The 27,109-nt window shown below is 35.9% G+C and overlaps 1 protein-coding gene across 1 annotated transcript in view; it reads right to left on the minus strand.

Annotated features, from left to right (window-relative positions):
• Window positions 1-26,770, minus strand: part of TTN (titin) — a 240,837-nt gene extending 214,067 nt beyond the window's left edge. Inside the window, exons 1-31 of the mRNA XM_042784452.1 lie at window positions 26,680-26,770; window positions 22,103-22,306; window positions 21,173-21,460; window positions 20,309-20,397; window positions 19,974-20,218; window positions 17,958-18,251; window positions 17,578-17,725; window positions 16,976-17,095; window positions 15,807-15,944; window positions 14,863-15,000; window positions 14,238-14,375; window positions 12,297-12,572; window positions 12,064-12,183; window positions 10,722-11,003; window positions 10,375-10,440; window positions 9,630-9,888; window positions 9,249-9,309; window positions 8,928-9,140; window positions 8,040-8,182; window positions 7,211-7,416; window positions 6,866-7,096; window positions 6,081-6,325; window positions 5,136-5,359; window positions 4,857-5,021; window positions 4,599-4,767; window positions 2,404-4,094; window positions 2,025-2,306; window positions 1,468-1,734; window positions 1,050-1,322; window positions 678-941; window positions 318-578 (exon numbers count right to left, since the gene is read on the minus strand). Of these exons, the coding sequence (XP_042640386.1) occupies window positions 318-578; window positions 678-941; window positions 1,050-1,322; window positions 1,468-1,734; window positions 2,025-2,306; window positions 2,404-4,094; window positions 4,599-4,767; window positions 4,857-5,021; window positions 5,136-5,359; window positions 6,081-6,325; window positions 6,866-7,096; window positions 7,211-7,416; window positions 8,040-8,182; window positions 8,928-9,140; window positions 9,249-9,309; window positions 9,630-9,888; window positions 10,375-10,440; window positions 10,722-11,003; window positions 12,064-12,183; window positions 12,297-12,572; window positions 14,238-14,375; window positions 14,863-15,000; window positions 15,807-15,944; window positions 16,976-17,095; window positions 17,578-17,725; window positions 17,958-18,251; window positions 19,974-20,218; window positions 20,309-20,397; window positions 21,173-21,460; window positions 22,103-22,306; window positions 26,680-26,770 (7,591 nt within the window). The remainder of the gene's footprint in view (window positions 1-317; window positions 579-677; window positions 942-1,049; window positions 1,323-1,467; window positions 1,735-2,024; window positions 2,307-2,403; window positions 4,095-4,598; window positions 4,768-4,856; window positions 5,022-5,135; window positions 5,360-6,080; window positions 6,326-6,865; window positions 7,097-7,210; window positions 7,417-8,039; window positions 8,183-8,927; window positions 9,141-9,248; window positions 9,310-9,629; window positions 9,889-10,374; window positions 10,441-10,721; window positions 11,004-12,063; window positions 12,184-12,296; window positions 12,573-14,237; window positions 14,376-14,862; window positions 15,001-15,806; window positions 15,945-16,975; window positions 17,096-17,577; window positions 17,726-17,957; window positions 18,252-19,973; window positions 20,219-20,308; window positions 20,398-21,172; window positions 21,461-22,102; window positions 22,307-26,679) is intronic.
• Window positions 26,771-27,109: the final 339 nt, after the last annotated feature.

Genomic DNA, 27,109 nt, shown 5'->3' on the forward strand with positions numbered 1-27,109 from the left:
ATTATCAACACAGTTATACCTAACATTTAAACCAAAAGATTTTTTTTTTTACATTAATTACATCAAAAGCATACTACAGCATTCCATACTATGGCTCTGATTTAGCAAAACATATTAGCATTTACTTAAAAGATTTGTTGAATTCAAATTATACAAATCAGAAAAAAATAAGGGGAAGAGCAAGGAGAATTTAGGAAAAAAGATAAAGAAAAAAAAGTACAGAAACAGCACAATTGCTACAGTTACAATTTAAGGTGCATTGAGCATTGTTTTTAAATCACAATGAAACAAAAATCATGGACTTTAACCCTACTAACCTGCTACTATAAGCTTTCCAGATGTTTTCTTCTCTCCAGCATAAAATACATATTCTCCTTCATCATCTTTCATCATCTTTACCACTGTTAATTTATATATTTTGCCACGTGCTTCAATTTTATATTTAGGACCAGCCTTTATCTCTTGGCCTTTAAAATGCCAAATTACATCAATCCCTGAATGGGAGAGCTCGACCTCAAAGGACACATTCTGTGTTTCAGTGCAGGTGATGTCATGAAGACCTCTAATAATCTGAATTTCTATAAAAAGAATACGTTACAAATACATTAGTTGTTTCCAGAGTTTTGTATGTAAAGAAGTATTTTCACAAAGAACCTTGCATCTTAAAGGAAACCTACTTTCAACTGTGACACTGCAACTTGTTTCAACTTTGCCAACCATTAGCTTATAATGTCCTTCATCTGATGCATGGGTTCTGGTAAGCACTAGTCTCTGTTTAGTGCCTTTACATACAGCTTGTACACGTTCATCAGGCTTTATCTGATGATCATTGAGGTACCATTTGGAGGAAGACACATCAGGTGCTGAAACTTTGCATTCGAGGATAGCTTTTGTTCCTTCAAGTACACGAACATCTTTTAGAGGCACCACTATTTCCACACCTGTCAAGTTACAAAAATATTAATTGTGAAAAAAACCTATGCCCTTAAGAAGTAATCCTAAAGGACCCCAAAATTAAACACACCTTCAAAATCATGATAATGACTTACTGTACACTGTGATCCGTCCAGTGGTTGACAGTCCAAGATCAGGAACACTAAAAGAGTAAGCTCCACTATCTTCCTTTGTTGCATCTTCTATCAGCAACATGTGTGATTGCTTATCCAGCACAATGTGAATACGATCACTTGATTGAATTTCATGACCATCTTTCATCCAGACACCATCCACATTTTCTAGGGAGACTTTAACTTCAAGTTGTACAATATCTCCCTCACAGACTTTTTGATCAGTAAGTCCTTGAAGAATAACCATGGGACGAGCTGTGGAATGAAGTTAATTAATCCTTATAACAGATAAGCAGAATGCTGAATATTAAGGCAGTATGGGATATAGTGATATAGCTATAATATAAACTATAATATAGAAAAATCTATAATAGACAGTATAAGTATTATAAATGCTTACGCTTCATCTTCAATTTGCAGTGAGTCCTTTTCCCATCAACAACAAAGCTATACTCTCCTTGATCATCTTTATTAACATCTTTAATAGTGAGGATTTGGCGACCACGGCGGGATGCAATCACGTATTTATGATTAGAAGTGAGTTCAACATCTCCGTGATACCATTTCCCCTCTACATCTTCTGGGGACACCTCACATTCAAGTTCACCTGAGAAGGATTCTGGCACTTCAACATCCTCAAGCTCTTTAATAAACTCAACCACAGCACCTACAGGAAAAAATAATTACAGAAAAAAAAAAAAATAAAAAAACCCCAAACAAACATTAATAAGCTTGATTAAATATCGCTGATGAAAATAATTCTTATTAAATGAGCCTAAGGTAATTAATAGATTACAATGTAAACATATCTCCAAACTTTCATACTGGATTCCAAGAATATGAAAGCAGCTTAAACATTTCTCAGTGCGTTAGACATAAATTTAGATTATTTTATTTATTTCTGAAACTGATTTTACTTTAACCATACTGCATGGTACTGAGCTGTGTGCTTCCTACCTTCAACTGTAAGCTTTGCAGTAGTTTTTATGGATTCGTCTTCTACCAGTGCACAGCTGTAGTCATCAGCATCAGACATTTCAATTGCTAGTACAGAAAGAAAATGAGCCTTTCTGTCTGAGTGCATCCTGTATTTGTCTCCAGAGTGAATCTCAATTCCATCCTTAAACCATTTCACTTTGACAAAGGGTTCTGATGTCTCACATTCAAACGTTGCCATGGAGTCTCTCTCTTTAGCAACAATATCTTGTAACTTTTGGGTGAAGCTGATTAACTGCTTGGCTGCAAAACAGTATGTAATGAATCAACAGTGCAATGACCATATAGACTTAACACACTATGATAAGCTTTAGGATAAAAGTAGGAGAATTTAAATTACCTTGTACTAACAGGAAAGCGTGGCTAGAAGTTTCACCAGCTATATTGACTGCTTTCACCATGATGCTGGCAGAATCATCAGAAGTCACATCTCTGATGACTAATTCACAAACATTATCTTCAGGCCAATACCAATACACACGATCAGTCCTTTCAATCTGCACACCATTTTTGAACCACTGGCACTCAGGGTCTGGTTTTCCCACCACTCTCACACGGAAGTGTGCATCTGTCCCCTGGGCTACAGTCTGGCTTTGAATTCGTTCAAATATCTTGGGAGCCTCCATGCTTGGACTAAGCTCAACCTTCTCTGGTTTGAATGTTGGAATGGTGATTTTGCCTTCAGGAGGAAGTGCTTTCTTCTCTTCCTCTGGTATCTCTTTGGTCCAGTGAAGAAGTTCTTCTTTTGTCTTTTTTAACATTTCTTCATATGATTCATCTTTTTTGCGAGACTTAAGTTCCACAGCAGTGATGGCTTCATAATAGCCCTCTTCTGTTCTACGCTTGAATTTACTACGCAGCTCTTCAGATTCCTCTGACAGCTTCTCATGAGTGATTCTTTCAGCCCTTTTCAGTTTCACCACTTCTTTGGTTGTTGCCTCTGCAGGTTTGTCTACCTTCTGTACCTCAAAGAGAAGTTTTCCAGGCTCTGTCACTACAGGCTCATGTTTGGGTTCAGGAGCACGACGAAGAACAGATCTGAAGTCTTCCCTCTGCTGGATTTCAACTCTCACCTTATGTTCAATAAAGCCTTCTGGATTCTCTGCAGTAACTCTCACCTCTCCTGTGTCATATGATTTACAGTCCACAATATCCAGGTAGTAGATTCCATCATAACGGAGTCTAAACCTTTTGCTCTTACGGATAAGCTGTCCATTAAGATACCAGTTGACCTTGGGCAAAGGATAGCCAGTCACACGGCAGCGGAATCGTGCTGTTTCACCTTCCAGAACTCTTACCGGTTCAGGAACCAAAACAATTTCTGGTTTTTGTTTTTCCTTTTGCTCCACTGCAACTGCAGGAAGAGCACCCTCATGGGCCATTCTTTCTAACTCTTCAATTCGCTGCAGTCCCCTTCTGCCTTCTGGCAACTGGGATTCTTCCACAAGGCTTTTCTCATCCTTCACAATCAGAGTAGCAGATGTATGGTCTGTACCATATTTGTTAGTTGCCCTGCAAGTGATCACTCCACTATCTCTGGAATAGGCTACTCCATAGTCCAGGCTACAGTACCCAAACTCATTGATCATGCGGAGTCTGTTAGCTGCTTCCAAGGGTTTTCCATCATGCAACCACTCCACCACCATGGTTGGGTCACCAATTGGTGTAAGCCTGCATTCAAAGTGTGCTGGTCCAAATTGCTTGAGCCTTAAAGATGTGAGTTTCTTCTTAAAGAATGGTTTCTGTTGTTTTTCTTTGTCATAGAGATCTCCTTCCTCCCATTGCTCTTGACCATAACGCAAATGGAGAGGCTCTAACTCTGGTGCTGCAATCTCTTTGGCTTTGTAAGTTCCTTTTGGAATGATCAATCTCCTTTCTGGTTCAGGTTCTGCATGTTCAACTTCAACATTTACTTTGCACCGAGTAGTGTCCCGTCCAGCTTTATTGATAGCAGTAGCAGTATACCATGCAGCATCTTGCCTGGCAGTAGATTCAATTTTAAGGGCAGCTGCCCCTTTGGTTCCCTCAATCCTGAAATATCAAAACAATATTTTTTAAAACTTTTCTGCACTTCTCTGTCATTAATTTTTGCTCTTCTCCAAAATTAGGTCAGAAACTCCAAAGACAAATCTCTGTAGGAATTAGACATGTTGTTTACATTTATTCATGTTTATGAGTGCAGTGCCCAAGAATCAGATAAAGGTAATAAAAAACAGCATTAAATTCAATGGCAGTTTTGCCTGCAGAGGACTTCAGAGACGGATAAAGGTTGCCTAAATCTCTGTTGTAAAAGCATTGGCTTTGCAGAATACAAAATACATTATCTGGAAAAAAAATGAGTGAGTCTTACAAAATATTTTATATCTCTTAGTCTTGATTCAATACAAAAGCTGTTAGTAGGTTCCATAGCCATTGGACTAACCCCTTAGTAAATCCCTTCTATGGAAGAAAGGATATTCAGCACACTGTAGGAGGCACTTTGCAGGATGCTGATTATTAATTCCTTTATTATTTAAATAAAATAAAAATGCTTACTTTATTTTGGGGTATTTATGAGGTACAATGATGTCACTGTTTTTCAGCCATACAATGTCAGGATTAGGGTTACCAGTAGCTTTCACTGCCATCTCCAGTCTGGAGCCCTCCCTTACACTAACGTTCTTCAGCCTTTCCACAAAGTGTGGTCTGACTAGGTCCTCCTTAGCTGAAAGAGCAAAGGTAAGTTATCACGAGACGAAATGACATAACCATGGTTTTTAATATGAAACACTCCTCAGCATGCACAATAGATACCTTCTACAGTCAGTGTCATTGAGACTGAAGCTTTTCCTGCTCTATTCTGAGCAATTACAGCCCATTCTCCAGAGTCATCAGGCATAGCAGGAACAATGATCAATGACTGGGTGCCATCTTCTTTAATCACTATTTTATGGGTGTAGTCATTTACCACTTGTTGACCTGCAGATACACATAAAAAAGAAATTACACTCAAAACAGCGTCTCAGCAAGATGTAAAATGCATACAAGATTGGTTTTTAAGGTTATCTGTTGATGACAATGAGGCTGATGTACCATTATGGAACCAGTATGTCTCTGGCATAGGTCTGCCAACAACTTTTAAGTCAAATCTTGCTGTCTGTCCTTGTGAACATTTAAATGATGTAGGTTTCAGCACAAAAACTGGCTTGTATAGTCGCTCTAGTTGTCCTTCATCAGTTTCTTCTAATCTGCGAGCAGGAGAACGAGAAGGAGAACTGCGGGCAGGAGATCGACTGGGAGAGCGTGGAGAAATAGATCTGCAAGGAAAAGGTAAGACAGATGTGTATGACATCATACAGCAGTGGGTTGACATGATAAACAGAGTTCAACTTTTGCTTTTAGCATAATTTATTTTAAAGAGTTTAACAATTTATCTATGTGAGAAAATGTACCAAAATTACTTTTTATTTGGAGTCAGGTTTTTTTAGGTTTTTGGCAGCAATTGATATAGCTGAATAGTATTAGGATACACCACAGCCAGGGAAAATTTGGGGGTTTGGATACTGCACAGATATGGAGGTAATCCTGTGTATGTTTTTGCATGTGTATGTATTTATATGGAGACAGAACACAGTACATGACAGCTCTGGATTTTTTCTGTCATAGAAATACAGATATTTCAAGGGTGGGAAATAAGAGTTGCACACAGTACTAAAACTCCAAGTGCAGAAGAATTTTTTTTCCAAAACATGAGTACTATAAGAAATAAATATTGTTACTGAGGCTGTAAATCTGATACTGTGGATGGATATGAATGTGAATGATGGTATTCTGGGAACTGCATTACTCATTAAGAAGGCAAATCAGACAAAGAGTTGGCACATAAATCAATATAAACCATGAAAAAGGCACCTAAAACTTCTCTAGAGGTATGCAGACACCAGTAACTTTAGCTGTTTAGCTTCTGTGTAAGGATTTTCTGGACTGTCTATCACAGCAGACTGAAGTCTTATGAAATTTATATTTCTGTGTACCTACCTGTATCTTCTCATAACTTCTGGTCCTGGCATATAACCTGGAGTTGCTGTGGGTGCAACTGGCTCAACGTAGAGTTTTGCTGAGCAAATGGCATTTCCCTTCATATTACTGGCAAAGACAGTATAAATTCCTTCATCTTCAGGTAAAACAACAGGCAAACGCAGACTGGCGCTGCCATCTTGCAGAATTTCCATGTGGTAGCGCTCTCCATGCCGTATGCGCTTACCATCTTTGTACCATGCAATCTGCATGGAAAGAAACAGTGGAATACTATATGAGCTCTCCTAAAGACAAAGATCCAGTCTTGACCCATGCATACAACATATTACAACTTCCTATTTTTCAGCTGATGCATCATCACAGTCCATGTATATGTGTTAACATCTGGAAATAAGACTAAAGCAGCACATTTTCACAGTAGACTGAAACATGAGTTTTAGAGCTAGAAAGAAGATGTAAAGCCTATTGTGATGAAGAGCAAAGTGACCTACACCAGACTTGCTATTGTTCCCTACTTTTGTGGACTAACTCAGAGACACTCAGAAGCAAGACCAACTTAACTGTTAAATCTAACCTATCTCTGAACTGGCTAACCAACCTAACACTATTTTATAAAGGGACAACAGAAAAGATCAGTTTGATATGAAAACAAGATAGGATTTCCCTTGAGATTTGCTGTTTTCTATGCAGCATGTAGAATGTCTGACAATGAGATGTTAAGGGATATCTCAATTGACCACCAGATTTTTTTTAAAATAGATTTATGTCATACAGGTTTGAGGTACCTTTGGCAATGGATATCCAGTCATCTTGCAATGGAAAGTAACTCCTGTGCCTTCAAAGGTTCTGTAATTCTTTAATCTTAAATCAAACCCTGCTTCTATAGCTTCAGATTCAGAAATATCAACCATCATCTCCTCTCCATCTTCTTCAAGAAGTTCATCTAAGGTGGTCTTAATAATTCTGAGTTCAATTTCCTTGATAAGTCTTTCTTCAAAAGAAGAAATATGGAATTCCTATACGGAAAAGCAAAACCATTAGTTCTGTGTGTCAGATAATGTTCTTGTAAAGAAGTGATTTTTACTGGTAAAATGTAAGTATACAAAATGAATATGGAGTGGTAGACATACCTCATCTTCTACGAAAGTTCTGACCAACACTGTATCTTTTGCCATTTTCTTCCTAATTAGGGCTTGTTCTTTTTCATATTCTTTTTCAAAGTCACCATATGAAATAGCTGGGGCTACCTCAGCCACTTTTGGTTCCTGTACATATGCAGTCACCTGAGGTTGGTACATCATTTCTTGTTGCGTTTTTATGTAGGTTTCATAATCAGCTAAGAATTAAGAACACATTAATGTTGATAAATTTTTGTGGTTTTCACTAGATAGAATAGAAAAAAAAAAGTACAGACTTATTTTACTGTTTTTGGTGATTCAAGCAGAGTTTCTGTCTGTTTAGCCAATAAAATACAAAGACTGATGTCCTCAGGTGAGCTTAATAAATAGATGAAAGTTTTACTGTGCTATTTAGGTGTTCTAGTTCTCAAAGGGGAAGCACATGTACAGACTATTTTACAATTTCTTCACCATGGCTCTGTCTCCTGCAAATATTCATGCATTTTTACAAGGACAACTGAAAAATAAACTAAGTTAGCTTCTTTCCCTGTAAAAGGACAACCTACTACTTGATTAACCTCCTTTCCCCACATCTATCTCAGAATGTCTTATGTTACGTAGACTGTTATGGACATCAACAGAAGAAGGTTCCTATAACTGCACGTTCTAGCAAAGAATAGAAGTCTTTCAAGAACCTAATGTCAGAGCCACCAGATCTCCTTTTATGTCTCTTGAATTGACCAAACTAAGCTGCAAAGGATTTGCAGCAAAATTTAAAATGTTTTTTTTCTATTTTAAAGTTAAAGAAGTATCTTTCCCATTTCTTTAATCTACAATGTACCTTCTTCTAGTAAGGAGACCGTTGCAGAAGCTTCTCCATGTTTATTACGAACAACAATAGTATATTCTCCGGCATCATCGGCAAAAGTCATGGAAATTTCAAGTTTGCATTCCCCTGTTTCTCTTTTGTAACTCACTTTGTATCTACAGGAAACATAAAAGAACAAACTCTCTATAATTCTGATAAACAGACTTTTTAGTTAATTTGCTTTTAGTTATACAATTAATCAGAATCACTTCTAACTTGTACAAGACAAAAAAAAGAGAAACATTTGCAGGCAATTCTCACTCAATGAATCTGCAGAACAGCATAGGAAAAGTAACCATACTGTCTATTAGACAGTATGGTCTAAATAGACCAGTACAGGTCTATTTTCTTTCTGTTGTAACTAAAATAAATAGGATGCAAACAGAAGTACTGAAATATCAGAGATGTAGTTATCAGACACAGCAAAGTGGTATATGCTGTGTGCACATAGTTTGTCTTAATATGGGTCATTATAGTATGATATATTTCAATAATGCTATAAATGTTTTCTCTCTGCTAGAAAGTGTGCTCCTTTCCATAGACATTTGCATAAAGAGAATGCAAACATTGCATATAAAGAATAAAACAAACACAAAACTTCTTCCTGATTTGTTTTTAAGCATATGTAGCATTTCTCATTTTATGGTCTTCTGAAAATTTATATTTGAAAACTTAGCAGCTTTCTAAAGTCTCACTTTAAGTCATGATCCTATGATTTTTCCATTTCAAAAATAAAATTTCACAGAAATCAGTGATGTTATTTAGCTCAGCATCAGTAAGTGAATCAAAATTATAGTACTGTCAATTAAATAATCTTAAAAATTACATGTAAATAGTTTTTGTGCATTGTATACAAAGTACCTGTAGCCAGTCGTTAGAGGAACTCCACCTTTTTTCCAGTAGACATGTGGCTTTGGGTTGCCCCCAACTTGGCATTCAAAAATAATGCTCCCACCTTCAATTAATTTATGTACTACGGGTTTTCTTATGAAGAAAGGAGGTATGGGTTCTCCCAATACTTCCTCTGCTGCAGCAGAGACATCTTCCATTACAATATCCTTTGTCTCCACATAGCTGAAATAAGATTCCAGGTAAGTGAGCTGATGCATGAAGCTCTCATAAACAGAGTGCAAGAAACTAATGACCACAGTAGGAGCAGTCAGTTTAGGAAAGTAACATTACCGTTTCTCTTCTGTAACAGCCTTCTCAGAAATGGTTTCTCGAGTCTCAATTTCTTCTGAAACTGCAAGGCAAATATGATATAATTAATTTTAAAATGCTTTAATAGTGCTTAAGCAGTGAGTCTGGTTGAGACAGAGAGAAGGTTAAGTATTTAGTTTGCTCAAAGAGCCAGGTACTTCCACTGAGGAAGCAAATTAAGAGTCTCCATTGGCCTGTAATTGGCCTTTTCCTCATATTCTTATAGCCCTGTTACCTAACAGCCCTGGAATACAATTCAAGACATATGTTCTGCTTCGGAACTGACAAAATGTCTAAGTTACATTACAAGTAATATGTAGTTAACAGAATTTTTAATCTCCCCACAGTCATAATTATACTTACCTTTCACATATAAGTGGCAAGATGTGCTGACGCTCCCAGCCTTATTGGTAGCGGTGCAGGTAAATCTTCCACTGTCTTCTGCAAAGGCTTCACGAATCACAAGGCGAGCAAGCCCTGCTTTGAAAGTGATCTGGAAGTCCATTGAGCTCTCAATCTTGTAGTCTTCCCTGTACCATATCACAGTAGGCTGAGGATGACCAGAGATCTGGCACTCCAGAGTGACAGACTCACCTTCAGTCACAGTCTTATTTTTGAGGCCCTGTATGACAAAAAATAAGTATCACAGTCAGTATATATTTTCACTACTAAACAGACATTTAAATAAATAAAACCTATTTGAATGGAGACTGTAACGTCTATTTCAAAACAGTGTTCTGTTCAGCAGTATATCCAGGAAAAAAAGAGAGATCTTCCAAAGAGAAGTATTTGAAATTTTATTTGGGACCTCTGAACATTACTGTTATTAACAGAAAATGAAAAGGTAGGTTGATGTTTATGCAAATCATGGTGAGAAATTGTTTCACTGAAGCAAAGGTCAACCTACTATTTGACATAATTGTGAAGAATCACCCTCATTCAGAGTAGTTTGTATCAGAGATAAATTGTACGGCTAAGTAGGTATAATACAGGGTTAAAAAGATTAAATAAAGCCAAATTTTCATGGCCAGGTTTTCAAAGATAAAAGTTAGAATACAAAATGGGTGAAAACAATGTAACTCCCCTAATCTACACACAAACTACTTACTGAGACTAAGGTGGGTGGCATAGCAGGGATTTCTGCAGGCGCAGGAACTCTGGCAGTTTCTGTCACCTAGGTTGTTTAAAGCACAGTTAATAAACACCTAACAAAGCCGAGGACATAAACAGCAGAATTTAGATAAGAATATAAATTAGGTAAAGAGAACTCTTTGCATTTCATTGGTAATTATTAGGTCCTTAGAAGGATTTTAGTAAAAAAACCAAAGAGATAAAAGTCAGCAGAATGCTGTAAAATAGGAAAATTTAAACGAAAAAACAGCAAACAAGTGAGGCTATGCTATGTTTTTAAGATGAAAGTCAGTCAAAGTGATGGAAATTTGCTTAATAACATACCTTTGCTTCACCTTCTTTACGCAACACCAAGTGTTCTTCCCGCACTACTTCACCTTTAACGCTTACACCTGTCTCTTTTTTAGTCTCAACATCATAGCAACTTTTATAGGTCTCAGCAGCCTCTCCAAAGGGAAACTGTGGAGGGGCAATTGGCTCTGCTTTTATTCTGACTTCATGTGGCTTTAGCTGAGGTGGTTTCACAGGCTTGGTGATCTTTTGCACAGCAGAAGTAGCTGATAATTCTTTCTCTAGAGTAGCCATAGCAGATCCAGCTATTGAAACCTAGGGAACAGAAGAGAAAGAGTTACAGTTTTGTTGTTTTCTTGTTTTCAAAGGAGACAGTAAATTTCCTAAGCACATTGCATATGCACTGGTTCCTTCCTTAGTTACTTTTTGTTGACACTGCAAAAGCTATATATATAAAAATGAATTCTAGTTTTAGCAGTAGAATACTGGAAATATAATATCCTTATTTTTTATGTGTCTAACACTCAAATTTTTTTTTTCCACTTTAGAATTTGATCTTTAAATGGTCAAGAAGCTCTTAAGTGCAACATGAGAAATGTCCTCTAAATATATTCACCTGAAGCCTTAGCTTTCCATTTAATCTGTCTGATATCACAATAAACAATACTCCTAATTACATAACTATCAGTGATTAAAAAAAATGAAGTTATTTCAGAACGTTTTTGTAGGCATGTAAAGAAAAATATTTTAGGTAATTTTTACAGTGTTTAATTGTATTTGAGGGAAAAAACAGCTCATTTTTAAAGTCCAGGTGAAAAGTATGCTTGAATGAGGAAATTAATTAAATGAGAACTTTTAATATTATGTGAAGGAGTCAAATAGAAGAATGGAAAAAATAACATTCAAAATGGATGGTGCCATATTATGCAGTCTAGATTTTTTTCTGTTTCAAAAACTAGTTTAGTATGTAGTAATCTGCAAGGAAGTAAGAAGCACAGTTTCCAATTCACTAGTGAAGTGATACACATAAGATTGAAGAGTAATACTTCCAATATTTAAAAATCATAAATTACATGACAAATGTTTATGATTTCACCGTATGGCATGAAGTATCGTAGCTGCATCTTTAAATAGATGATACGCTTGTTTAAATAACTAATAATCACAAATAACATTTTAGCTGTTCATATGTCTGTTTACAGCACTGCTTTTTATGAGCCAAATATGCCCACAAAAACAACTGTTGAGAGCATACAACTCTTCTTCTTCAGAAAGCATCATACTGGGGGGGAGGAAAAGCCAAAGGGAATGGGTGACCTACTGGTTATTCTAAATGAGCATGCTGTTCTTCTTGGATACAGTTTTCTATTCTTACCTCATATGTATGATCTGGTTTAGGAACAGCAATTTTGGAGACTGTAAAGTGAGGACTTGCTGTGCGGGGTCGTGGGTGTTCAACGTGAATTGTTTTCTCAGTTTCTGTTGCTCTTTTTATCTACATAAAGTAATGAAGAAAGTTGTTGAGAATGTGATGCTGTTTTCCAAACTGAAATAGATTTCACTGGGACATAGTTTCTGGAAAAGAATGCAATGTAAACTGAGTCTAACCTCTGTTGATACCTGAACTTCTTTCTTTTCAGCAGCTGCGATATGTTTCTCAGGAGGAACATAGACAGTTTTAACCTCTTTGGTGACAACATGACGTTCTGCTGGGGCCTCAGCAACGTGTTCTGTTACAGCATGCTCTTTATAGCCATATGCCAAAGTTTTCTGTTTCACATAAGCTTCATCTGCTTGTTCGGATTCCCAGGGTGATCGAACACGTGCCTGATCAACTGCTGCAACAACTGTAGCTACAGCTTCAGCCCTTTTTCCAGCTTCAGTCTACAGATAACATTGGCAGAATTTATACAAAAATTGATCATTATACTGAAGGTTTGCATATATGGCAAATACTTACAAATATAATGTTCAATAAAGTATATTCCAGACAGAGTGCATAGATTTTTCAAAAGTAATAATGTAAACATCAAATGTGTTCACACATAAATATACTTCACAGTCAGTAGATTCAAATAAAGGCATATTTTTTCTAAACTCTATGGATATTCAGCACATATCTATGTTTGTTTGCTTTATACATATCAATATTTATATGCAAGCCCACTTTTAATACTTTATATCACATTCATGGCTACCTGTGTAAGAGCATGTCAGCTATGTAAATGTGTATATAATTTTAAAGTCAGCATGCTCATCAGCTCCATATAACTGTTAGATGCTGCTAAAAATGTAGAGAATGTGTTTAGCATCTGATGGGAATGTATTTGCTAAGGAATATACCTATAAAAATTTTTACCACAGGCATATCTGTTAATTCAGTGCTATTTTACATGATTTTACAAAAGAAAAAAAAACTGAGCTTTCTGAAAAATAAGAAATAATGCATTTATATCAGGACTTTTATTTGTTTCTAATAACTGATAAATACTGTTAACTTCTGTGTTATCATGGTCCAAATTTCTGCCCAGTCAGCCAACAGTAGGTAATAGGATGATTGCTACTAGAGTTTGTTATTACTGTCATAACTGATCTGGATGTAGCAACAGATTATATGAAATTTATGCTCTGTAGATGAGAAAAAAACTAATAGATAATTTCATGCTTATTTTAAAATCATTATCACTTCAATCTAAAATAAGTTAAGCAAGGCCAAAATGTGATTGTTTACAGAGATTTTTTATTATTATTAAAGAAGTGTTTAGCTAATAGGGACCTCTTATTCCATATCATTGCAGATTTCAAAATCATTGTTTATATCTACTTGAATTTGTCCCTCAATTTGCATCATCTAACAAGTAACTGTAATGTCCTAGCTGAGTCCTCTTAGTGACTTTTACACGTTATGCTCTTTTAATTATATTTTATAAAAGTATTTTTGAATGTACCATAGTGTTTCTAACAAAGTAGATAGATTTTAAATAAAAGGTGTTGTGAACAATGCTATTTTTCCACATATGATAGCTCCTGGCTGTATTATAATAGAAAAACTTTTCTTCTGTGGGAGTCATACTGGAACAAAACAATGTCAACAAATGTCTGATTATCAGAAGTAATTAACTGGACAGACTTGAATAGACGTTAAAGTATACATCGTACAAAGAACGATACAATTCAAATCTTTGAAGAGAGAGGTTGTTTCATCTGACAACCATAAAATTGCAAGGAACCATTTTTAGAAAAAAAGATTGCAGCATCAGAAATTCAAACAAGCAAACATTTGGAAGTCATTGGTATGGAGTAGGCTTTTACAGAGAAATCTGATGGTAGTCTTAAAAGTGGCATTTCCTAACAAGGTGATACATAAACCTCTTCAGCACTAGAAACAATCACTGACTCTGCTACTTGACAATCACCCTATTTGATGGGTATGTTACCAGGAATTAATTTGAGGGCATTCTATTGTACCCAAGTAGTTCTTAAAAGGTGAGGTTTGCAGATAAAACAAATTCTGACAGTGCATTTCACATCTGCAACAGCTATATTCACCTGATCATAAGTTAGATGAATTTGTTCTTGCTTGGCTGAAATTTCTTCTCTAGTTCTGGACACTGTGACTGGTGCTTTGGTTTTATCAGTGGCAATTATTTTCGGAACTACAGTAGTTCTCTTAGCTTCCTTTTTAATCTAATTATTATAGCAGAAATAAAAGTTTCAGTTACATGTGATCTTGAAAGATATTTGAACAATGGGAGAGCATTTTGGAATGGAAACAGGGAAGGAGAATTAAGCGGTTAAATCCTTGTGCACTACACACAGCTCTGTATTAAATGTATAATGATAAGTATTGTTACACCCTGACACCTAATTTAAATAAAACTAATGATTAAAAAAAAAAAAAAAAGTTAAAATACATTTCAAGAGTCAGTCAAGTCCATTCCAAAGGTCAGTCAGAAGAGAATTATGGGCAACCTATTAATGAAAAAAGTTAGAAAATAAAGATAGAAGTGGAATAATATAGCCTAATTAGGAATAATTCTAAAAGTTTGTAAGTGGAATAAATCTTAGAAAAAAATGAGCTGGAAATGTATAGTTAGTATTTTTTGAGGCACACATAAAGTTTGTAGAGAAGAGAGGATAAAAAAACAGATATGGTTGTAATAGTTCTATTCACCTTTTCATGGGTTATGCTCACTTGTTCTTGTTTGGTAGCAATTCCTTCTTTACTTTTCGATATTATGACCGGTGGTTTGGGTTTATCAGTGGTAATTACTACCTTAGGTACAGAAGGTTTCATATCTTCCTTTCTTATCTAGTTTTTATGGTGAAGAAAAACAATAGTAATCAATCATGCCTGTTGTCAAAATTACACAGCTTTTTGGGAAATTGGGATAAGGTTTCAGAATGTATATCAATAAGAGAAAAACATCACCTGAGAAATTGAATAATTCCTTTGTACAGAACAAGTTATAGCCTATATTATACACTAGCTGAACAAAGTGCATTCAGTCATTAAAATATCACATTAATCTTTATGTGAATTAGAGAAGAATCTTTCCACTTAGTTAATTATGGCATATCATCGTTATGTTTTGTAGAAACTGTATGCATAAAAATTAGTATTACTGACTTAATATTTATTTCCATCTGTAGATGGAAACATTTCATCAGTTACTGCAAACAATGGTTCTACAATATGGTCGAGCAGATGCATTCAGTCCTCACAGAAATATGAACCTCTAAGTCAAACTCCACATGTACGTATCATATCATGAGAGATAACCTTTACAATTTATCTTCAGAAATCCACTGTCAAAGGTCATTAAGCATCATACGAAGTTCTGAGCACCCTGGCAATAAAAGCCACAATGCTCGAAGGAGCTGTCGGAGGGGCAGCTGCACTCTTCCTCTGTAGGCAGAGCTGCAGTGAAGTCAGTAGAACTGGACCTGCAATGCAAGGCTTATATCTGGAATACCTTGCTTTATAAAAGTCTCAGTTTGTCATCTTCTCTTCATAAAGAAGCAGAGCAAAGATTTGTAGCACGTTCAATGAAGAATGAGGTTTTACGAACTTACTAGAGTATAGCAATGATTTAAACATCTGTAACATTTATTTACCTTTTCATGGGCAATGTGCACTTGCTCATGTCTGGTAGATATTTCTTCTCGAACTCTTGATATTTTTTCTTGTTCTTTGGCTTTGTCTGTGGCAATTATTACTGTGGGTACTGGAGTTTTCTCTGGTTCTTTTCTTACCTGAATGTTTACAAATAAAGAAGTTTAAATGATATATTGTTTAAAAATACAAGGTATGTAATTTTTGATACACTTGGAAAAGATGATAGAAATGAAAGGAAGGAAAAATGTCAAATTCTGGATTCAAACCATCTAGTCTGGAAACAACAATAACATCAAAAACAGACTTTTCATAATACATATATACATTTAACATAAAAATAATAAAACCTTCCACAAATACTTGCTTTTTTACTGGAAGCAGTGATAGAAAAAAAAGGATCGGAGAAAAACTGTCCTGCATCATGATCAGTTTGAGAAAACATAGGATATTAAAAACAACTTCTATGTAACTTTCACTTCACCAAGATGTTCAGATGTAATCTGCACATAAACATATAATTTTTTCCCCAGGTGGATTTCTGTTTCTCAGTACTTTAAATACAGGTTACACTTCCTTCCTCACATATTTCAGCTAGAATGCAAATGTAACATTTCGCTGTAAAAGCTGGTCTTCCACTAAATCACTTTTGTCTGATAAGACATATGCTAAAATAATCAGAAATCAAATCACTCATCGTTATTTTCAAAATTTATTTAAATGCAGAATGAGTTTTTCCTCCTTTTTCCGACACACTGTGCTGCCAACAAACAAAGCAGGCTACACATGGAAAGCTTAGAACCAAAATCAGAAAAAAAATATGGAAAATTTAAGAGGTATTTCCTACATGTCAATTCTTAAATGATTGACAATACTATCTAACAAATCACCATACAATATATAAAAAATAGATTTTTTTTCTGTGTTAATATTTTGCAAATTTATCTATCCCATTCTTAGGTATTAATGGAATTGAAAAATGAAAGACACTCATCATCAAGAAGAGATAGGAGAACGATAGCACAATAAGCTAGAAGAGTGAACATACATAAAAGGAAAAAATAATATTACAATATTTCATTTGTCTTGTTCATACATTTGTCTTTTTGATGGGATATTAGATATTTGAACAAGGTAAGGTATGACAATCATAGGTAACATCCATATTCACCTTTTCATGAGAGATGTGCCTTTGTTCTTGTGAAGTAACAATTCCTTCTCTAGTTCTCGATATTACTGTTTGTTTTGTGGCTTTATCACTGGTAACTACTACTGTTGCCTCCTTTCTCATCTGATTTTTATAGCAACAAACAAAAAAACACAAAGCCTTAAAATTCATTTTAACAAATCAATCATCAAAAGAAGAGGAGAAGAAAAAATAAGAGAGGAATGCAAGTGAAGGAAAAATACTAAGGGACAATTATTTTATTCCTAGTGGGGAAATTATAAAATGGATATTAGAGGCAAAACTTCATCAATGTGAGAGTAATGTTAGAGAATAAATGACAAGAATACAGGATCACTTTCATAGAAGGCATTCTTAAACTTAAAACCAGTTTAAGAATATTTAGTTCAATCTTGCTATGATGGAAAGCAACGGAATAAGTGATCCACGAACATTCCTTCACAGTCCAGATGCTCTATACAGGTATTCATGCTTTTGCAGTGCACTGGGTAATATCTTGTTAATTCCTCACAGTGAATCATGCCTTGTTTGCAAGTTGGATGAAGGGATAAAGGGGAAATCATAGAGTGTCTCTGTGCTGTTTCTACCTGCTCACGAACAGGTTGAACGTGGACTGCAGTCATTGCTGTCCTTTTAGAAGTTTGCTCCACAGCACCTGGAGCTGGTTCTCTCACCATGGCTTGGTCCACAGCAGCAACTACTGTAGCAACAGCTGCTGTTTTTTCACTGTCCTTTCTCACCTATATTAGTCACATCAAAAGACATTTTTTTCATGTTTTGCATACATTCAGAAGAAGCACAAAACAAGTTACAGAGACAGAATGTTACAAAAAAGCATTTGAACATTTGCAGCAGAACTCACTCAACAGCAGATACACACATGTTTTTACACACAGCCTCTCAGACTCCATTCAGCAGTGGTGAATCCACACATAGAGCAAAACCAATGCTCTTTCCAAAAATAGACTTTACCTCTCTAGCACCAGCCGCAATATCACCAGCAGCAGCACTGCTAATGGTAACTTGTTCTTGGACCCCGTATCTCCCCTCCCATCTTTCTTCAGTTCTTATTTGGGTAGCACTTGTAGATACTCTTGTTTCCTTCATCTGGGCTTCTGTGGTTGCAGCATAACCTTCCTGCTTCCAAGGAGGAAGGACTTCAGCCCCAGCTGTTGTCACTACATGTGTTTTACGGATTGGAGATGGAGATTTAACTGGTCTAATAGGTGAGGTGGAGATTCTTCCAGCAGGAGAAACCGATCTAATGAAAAAATAAGATATTAATATAATTATTGTAGTGTCACACAATGAAAACTAAATAAACAACTTCAGCCTGAACTTGAATTCACTCCCCATTTAGGGGGTACTAAGTATCTTCAGTACTTTGTAGTTTGATTTTTAAAAAGTTTTGAGGTGTTCTACTAGTAAATGATATTTATCTGTTTTCAGCATTATACCTAATGTGTGTTTTTGTCATATTCATAGCAGTGACACATTTTGCAGTATCTTAGTTAGATTTCCAAAAAGAAATAAAGGCAAATGTCAAGGGACTTTTTCACTTAAGCACATATATTTAAAACATAAAAATACATAATTAGTTTCCATTTGTCCTATCTTAATTCTCCTAATGGGAATAATATAGAAGGCTTGCAGGCTATGAGTATTACATATTATATTTGTGGTCCAGCCTCTGTAGAGGGACAAAATGATTAGTGTAGCCATTCTTTGTAAAAATATGGAGTGGGAGCCACCTAGCAACAATATAACTGTATCTACTCCTGCACCACATCTAATTTTCATCAGTCATCCACATTTGTGTTCAGACTCCAGGCAAGCTTCTGATCAGGGCCTGTATTTTTTCCCATACTTATAAATCTCAGCCACAATAATTGGTAGCCGCTAGGAAAGCACTAGTTTCTAAATTTTGATATTTCAGAAATTTAATCCCAATCTTAGCAGGTAGTTTTAAAGCATTTTTCAAAATGTTTTAACAGGCTTTCTAACTTGGATTTTCTTTGAGAGGAATTTTTTTATGCTGTATTTCCCAGATAACTTTAACAAATTGCAGCAGTAGGGGGCAGTGTCATCATAGTAATATTTAGATTTATTTTCTAATGTATTGTATGTCTAAAAGTGGTTTGACTAGCAGGGGAGTATGAACTCCTAGTTCCATATGCACTCTAGATGGCACTATTGAATTATTCTTTCAGCTATGCAGTTAATTATTGCTAGTTACTACCTACCCATTTCTTCTTGTCCTTGTAAGTTATTCTCAGTGGGACAAAATACACCAGCGTACCTAGCTCTTGCAATTTAAATGGAAATCTTATGAGCTTGGAGGTGTTCTTTCCATTATGCTGGTGCTTCAGGATGCTGAAACTGAAGGACTTCCAAAACCCCTTTCTCTTTACCTGCCTCTCAGCACATACCTCCTGGGGTCTGCCAGACCACAAGCCCTGCTTTTCAAACCCCTCACTTTCCCTCTCAAGAGATTTTATGCAGCAGAGCTAAACTTCATTTTTCCGTAACCACATTTACCTTGCCTACCTTCCAAACATTATTTCTGCAGTCATTACAAGCATACACATAGAACATATGTTCACATTTTTTTACATATTCTTCCATTCTGTTTGCCACTCATCAGTGTCATTGCTTTTTTCTCTGTTCATATAAAATAATCAAGGACTCTACTGTTTTATTCTCTTTTGTCATGTTTTAAGTGCTACTTCATCTGTATGTAGAGCAATCAAATAGGATTTATCCTCTAAAGAATCTTCTTCCATATGGGATAGAAAATTTACATAAGAGACATGCACTTCTATAGCAGTGGTAAATACAGCACCTTATAGCTCAGTGTCAGACTAAACTCAGTGTTAATTCAGTACATTCTTCCATCTTATACTATGGTCTCATTCTATAGCATTACTGCTATATGTGAAATTGATTCAAAAAGCAATCTTTTTTGAAAGAATATTAAGTTTACCTTACTGGTGAGGGTGTTGGTGCTCTGACATGTCTTACAGGTGATGGTGATTGTCTAACAGGTGATGGTGATTGCTGTCGTGCCATTTGTGCTTTTGCAGCAATTATCGGTGGTGTCGGTGATTTTGATGTAGGTCTAGGAGGCATTCGTGGAGGTGCTTTGTGTGGGAGCTGTTGGGCTGTCGCACCTTCTACGATCATTTCAACACTTGTAAGTGATCTGGCATCAAAGTGGGCTTCAGTCTTCTACAATGAAATCAGGAAAACAAGTCTGAGATACTGCAGAAGTAATCATCCACATTTTAGCCTTACCTGCTTTGTTTTTGAAAAATATACCTTTTCAATTCTGGCTTGTCTGGTTTGTGAAATCTGAGCAGTCGAAACAATTGTCTTTGTCTTTTTAGCAGGAACAGCTTCTTCTTCACCTTTTGGAAGAGAAAACATGGTCAAAAGAATTGCATATGACAACAAACAATAAGCAGTTCCAAAAATAAAAGGAACGATCAATTCCAATTATATACTAATGTATATAAAAACCAGAGAAATAATTAAGCAACCATCTGTTTTTCCAGCAGTATCTACAGGCAGAGAAATGTGAAAACACTTGAAATAATATTTCTGCATTACTATGTCATTAGGAAAAAAACCAAACAAACAAACAAACCAACCAGAAAAAGCCCACATTTATTTTATATTCTTCAGAATCAGTTCTGGATCTCAAATGACTTCACAGTCTGGAAGCCTGACTGAGGTGAAATTCAAACAAGACTTCTCTGCATGAAATGATTCACTTCTACAATTCTTCAAGAATTGTATTTATCCTTACCAGGCTCATTTACAAAACTATGTACAGTTATGCAGACTAACATATCTATTTTATCAAAGCCAACTTAAAAATATGGCTCTGAGAAATCTACAGAACAAAATGACAACAACTAGACAGTATCCCACACTTTCTTTCTGTCTACTGTATCTTCAGTTTAAAGAAGACTCATTCTGGAAAAAAGGTCCTTTTCAGTTCTCAGACAAAAATCTTTGGCAAATTTCACCAAAGACATTACTTTTTCACAGCAAACTAGCTCCTGAGAAAGAAGTTACAGGTGAATTTATTGGTATAACTTTGAAGAAGTGGTGTGTATTGCACCATTACAACAATGAATGCTCTCTTATTTTCATGGCTTGCAACTTCAACTCTGTTACCTTGAATTAGCAATTCAGCTGTTGAAGTAGCACGTCCCACATTATTTGTGGCATTTACTGAATAGGTACCGGAGTCTTCAGGATATGCTTCTGCAATTATTAAGCTGTAAAGGTCTCCTTCTTGTAAAATTTGAAAATCGGGGGAGCTTTGGATTTCTACTCCATCCCGATAGAACTTCACCACAGGTGTAGGGATTCCAGTCACTCTCACGTCAAGTCGAACTTGACTTCCCTGCCTTGCAGTCATGCTCTGTAGTCGTTGTGCGAAGTTTGGTGGTGCTGTTGCAGCTGCAATTTTATTGAAAAAATAAACAGAAAAACAATAATGTCTGTTAAAAAGAACTGTAAGGGCTAGATATTTTCATTACTAGAAGTGCATAATGTCTACTTCTCCTTCACATGCTACTGAGAGATGATATTACCTTCTCACACACTCAAAACATTAAGAGTTGATTTGCTGAAATGCAAACACTCTAACACTCTTAACTTTTCTCATGTGTTTAAAATTTCTGATATTTCTGATTATGCCCATGATTGCAAATGTTTCTAGAGTTAGAGATACATTGATTATAACCATAAGTAGTAACTGCAGTCTCTTAAGTATGGCCCTTTTTGTGAGTTATTCTGTTAAATAACATTTATATAATTAAATAACATTAAGGTCTCCATCTTGCAGAACTTTATCCTTTCTTTTATGTGTAGTTTGAATGTAGTCAGTGTGACAAAACACATGAGCAGAAGTATGCTGGGCTAAGCTGTAAATCTGTAATTATGATTAAGAGTTTATGAGATCACAATTAAACTTGATACAGTTAAGGTGAGCATATATGCTGAATTCTAGACTGCTTTAAGAAAAGGCATTTGACACTTGTGCTATTGCTTTCTCTCTCACATAGCAGAGAGAGGTGCCTTTCTTTAGCTGCTGGATACCTGTGACAAGTAGCTCAGCAGTACTGGTTGCTTGCCCAGATCCATTGGTGGCTTGTACAGTGTATCTTCCACTATTTGCTTCTGTCACGGTGGGGATCACCAGTTTAGCGCGGCCATCACTAAACGAGATCTGCACACCGGGCAGAGTTGCAGCAGAAAGAACCTGGCCATCCCGATACCAGCTCACCTCAGGAACTGGGAAACCTGAAGGAAAAGGAAGACAAAAGGAGATGAAGATGCTGTGATATGCCAGATATCCAAAATTACCACAATACTCGCTCACATATACACAGTTATAGTGGAGTGTTAATGGCGTAGGCACAGATCTATGATTATCTGTCCAGTGACACAGTGGTAAAGGAATTTCTTTTTAGAAGGGTCTTTAAAATACACAGAGCAACAGGACAACTGCACAGGGTACTGCATTTAGGAAATCACTTGAATAATGAGTGGACTGTAGTGTTTGGCAATGTTGTTGATGAACAAAAGATCATCAAAATTATGAGGGGGATGAATTGATGCACGTGAGATATTTTTTCATTTATTTGCTATTATCTAGGTAATATTGTTTATTGCTAACAAAATTACCCATTCCAATAGTTTGGAGACAAAGTAAAAATCAGAACTTCCAACACAGTTAAGTAGTTGCCTAACACTAAATGATTTTAGAAAATGAAGAGATAGAAAAAGTGACTGACATTAACATCAAGTGCTATTAATGTGTTTGGGTTTTTTTTTTGTTTGTTTTTTTTTTTGTTTTGTTTTGTTTGTTTGTTTTTTTTTTGTTTGTGGTTTTTTTTTTGTTGTTTTTTTTTGTTTGCTTGTTTTCTGGAGCAAATTCTATTTGAGTTTGGTGGAAAACAGTTGGCTGGAATCAGCCGATCTTTTGTTTTTCAAATATATTATTCTTTTATTGTCAGGGTCATAAACAAGACTCTTCTGATCAGAAGAGTTTAATCTGTAATGACAGCTGCTTTTTAAGCTTTAAATGGTGATTTTAGATTCCTAATAGAAATTCTCTTCCCAGTGTTCTACTCAGCCAACTTCATTGAGCAACTGAAGTCTATGTGATATACAAGTAAAATTTTTTTATGAGCCACATAAGGAGAACAGCTACATTAAGGAGACAGTTCCAGCTCAAATTCTTTTCTGTAGTCCTAGAACACCATTTCTCCAAAATGAAAATCCCTGCAAATTTACTTAATGTACTTCTCCAATCAAGCCAAATCATCATTTTCACTGCACAGGGACACAGGAATGAGATCCAAGACGGCACTTAGTACAGCTGCTCTAATTTTCCCCAATCCACTCTCTGTGCTTTGGAAAGCCACAGGACCACAGAATTATGCTTCCTTTCCAGACTATTCCTCCTATAAACTCATTTAATTATTTGGGGGTTTAATGTACCAGGAATATGACTGTGTGAGACTAAAATGAAAGAGAAGCTAAGATATGTAGATTGAATCTTTTACTGGGTGTCTGCAGTGACATCAGACTTGGTTAGGGAAGTTTGAAATTTTATTCATAGTTGAAAAACTGATTTTTAGATATATATGTAAAATAGAAAAACATATACAGAGAATGTGGCCAGTTTTAGAGAGGATTAGAAATCAAAAGGGTAGAAGTACATTTAAGCACTGTTGATTTCACAGATGGAAGTTATCAAACAGCTCTGATGGGGCTGGTACAATTCAATTTTGTGCTACTGATATAGGACAACTTGGGTGTTATCACCATAAACACAGAATATCCAGCAGATCTCACTGATTTCATCCAGAAAGGAGTTTCCAAATGTTTTAAGCTAGGCAATAAAAAATCATGTCAATAGTGAATTACCTGAAATATTGCCAAAATGCTTTATTTTCTTGGTGCAGCATCATATGATGATTAGCAAACACTGGGGTTTGTGTGGTAAATCAAACAAGGCCTACATTTTAAAAAATGGAGACTATTTTCATGTCTCAAACTGGTATGTTCAAAGGATCCAAAGTTAAAAGCCATTTTGAAAATCTGAGCCCAAATTCATATTAAAAGAAACCCAACTTCACACATTTACTAGCACTCTGCTATTCTCATGCCACAGGGATGGGGACTGAAAGGTAATATCTACCTCAGATTATAGATATTTTTGCCTGGACTATATGGAGTAAGGACTTTCATACGTGCCAAGTTACACTATGATTTGAATATTAATTATTAGGGCATTCTTTTTCATTTTAAAATTGTCCTTGAGTTTTTTTTGAGCTTTCTTGTCAAAAAGAAGATTAACCTGAAGTGCCTCAACTTCACTGCTTGAGTAATTGAATGCAATGAGATTGTTCTGACAATGATGTAGGTGACAGGAACTGTCAATCTGCATACGTTCTGTGTGCTGCTTTCAGCAATAAGCAGAGTGTAAAGGCTGTCTTGCATTGGATAATACATGAAAATATCAGTTCAAAGAAGGTTTAGCAGACCACAAGTTAGTTCTTCATGAACAAATTCAATACTTGATCAGTACTGTGGAGACATGAGAATGGGCACAGTTCTAATGCCAGCAGTGCTGCAGACTTCCTTGGCAGTGGCATATTGTCTCATGTCCCCTCAGGCACTGCTCACCCTGTAGGGCTGCCCCTGTGATGGTATCCTAGCTGCTCTGGCACTTACAGCTTTTAATCATGGGGCTTGTGTGTTCTGCATTTTCTGAATGCAAGGAGAGGTACTGAGTACTTTTGTCTGATACCAAACCTTTGTTATGTGGCACTTAATTCACAAACTGATACAACAGTACAATTAATTTGTTCTAATTTACATACTGCAAAATTGCATCTCAGGTGGTTGCTAAGCTCTTCTCAGTACTCTTAGATTAACTAGGCTCTTCACATTCAAATTGTAGCTCTGTACTAATATTTGACTTGTATATGAAAAGGTGGTGATATCAGAGATAAAAAGAAAGTGAATTTCAAATTCACACTAATTCATGACAGATAGGAAGGGAAGACAATGTAGCAGGATAAAGCTGTGTAGTCCATTTATGCACTTAGTTAAAAAAATAAAACTTTCATATTTTTTATGCATTAGAAAAACTAAATGCCAAGCCACTGTCAGATCTGTCAATCTTGGTGGATGCTTCTGCAGCAGAAAAAATATTCCAGAATCTCACAATGTGAATAAAATCTAACAGGAGATTTTCTCACATTATGTTTGGGACTAAAATACATATGTTATATGCTCCTACAGTATCTTCTCTTAGTAAGGAAACAAGTTTCCCTCCCAAGTACTCCGTGATAACACAGAAATGAAAATAGACAAAATTACACATTGATCCATAATATTGGCATCCTAACTTGTTCTAATGATATATTTATGTAGTTATAATAACAATAAGTATTGTAAACATCAGTGGAAAGAAACTTTTCACAGAAAATTTACAATGTACAGACAACAAGAGACGATCAGGGTAATTAACTGAAGAGTAGAGGGCCAAATAACAGAATAAGGCATGAATAAATATCACAGATATAGACTACAGGGCATGTTCAAACACCTTCTGTGAGCCAGTGTTACCCAAAGGGACCAAGGAATGAACCACAGTGGACCACAGATGTCAGAGATCTTTATAGTTGGACAGATCATGTTTTTGCACCTGTCACAGAGCATCTGGGTAGTGTTTTACGGTATGTGAATCATCACATTGCTAATGCCTGTAAGACAATATAATTCCATCAGCAGGAACACGTGTCATTTCTCCTTAGTCACTGCTGAGGTCAGAGGCACTCTTAGAATAGGGTGTTGGTTATCCAGTAACGTTATCTCGGGGGGTTGCATGGGGCTTTGCACAAGATAGGGTGTTTTAATACTGTGTTAACTGGTAAAATGAAGTATCTTTTTAAATTTTGTGGCATCCTTAAATTGCATCAACTATTTAAATTATACTAATCCATTCTTAAATTGCATGAACAATTCACATTATATTAATCCATATTACCATCATGATCACCATATACATCTGTTATCTAGCAAACTAGTGTTTCCTACCCTCTTGTTCTTTTAACCACTCGCCACCAGAACTTTGGAATTAAGTAAACTCAAGGACACAGAAAGCAGAAATACAGTTTAGCCAGAGTGAAGCATAGCACTAGGCCAGTGAAGAACTAGTATATGCCTTGCCTTTTATACCTTGACTCCTCATTCTGTTTGATCACCATCCAAACAAGATTACTTTCTCTGCACCCATATGAAGTTCCCTTATTAGCACAGTATGTATTTTTATGTATATATTTTTCATGCTATTTCCCCCCAGTTTTGATGGTTCTAGCATACATAAGAATTAGACACCAGTCTCATTGGTAGGATGATTGACTATTGCCTGGCAAGCCCTGTAACTTTATACAGTATGTTTCTGAATATCTGACAGCACCTTACAGCGCTGATCAGTACTGTATGATGTGGATATATATACACATTTCAGCACTGATCTTTACCCATTCAGATCAGATTATGATCTATGAAAAGTGTTATCATTTGTCTTAGCATAAATGTTACCAAAAATAATAACAAAAAATAAGCAATTTTGCAAGAATGAATTAAAAACTTACCACTAATATGAGCCTCAAAGGTTGCGGCACTACCCTCCAGTGCCACAACACTTTGCAATGGCTGCGTAAATGTTGGTGCTTTTGTCGTCATCTTTACAGGCACTCTGAAAACAACAAAAAAATAATTAGATATTAAATTGTTACTATATGCACATCCTTCTTGCTAGATTTTTGAAATATTTGCAATTATTTTCATAACAATTTACTCTTCTTGGGTTTAAATCACATTGACCCGATGAAATGTGAAGACTGTAGGTTTTGAAAAAGTTGTATAGCAAATTACTCTTAGGGCACACTTGGCTGAGTTGGAGGTGAAACTTACATTTAGCGAAGCTGTGATTTGTCATTACAAATAAGCAGCAGGAGACAAAGTTCTGCTTGACTCATTACATGACCTTGTGCAGGTCATCTAAGCTCTATTAATCTCTTT

The sequence above is a fragment of the Tyto alba genome, unplaced genomic scaffold, assembly GCF_018691265.1.
Source record: "Tyto alba isolate M040663 unplaced genomic scaffold, T.alba_DEE_v4.0 Super-Scaffold_7, whole genome shotgun sequence".
In the NCBI taxonomy this organism is placed as follows: Eukaryota; Metazoa; Chordata; class Aves; order Strigiformes; family Tytonidae; genus Tyto; species Tyto alba.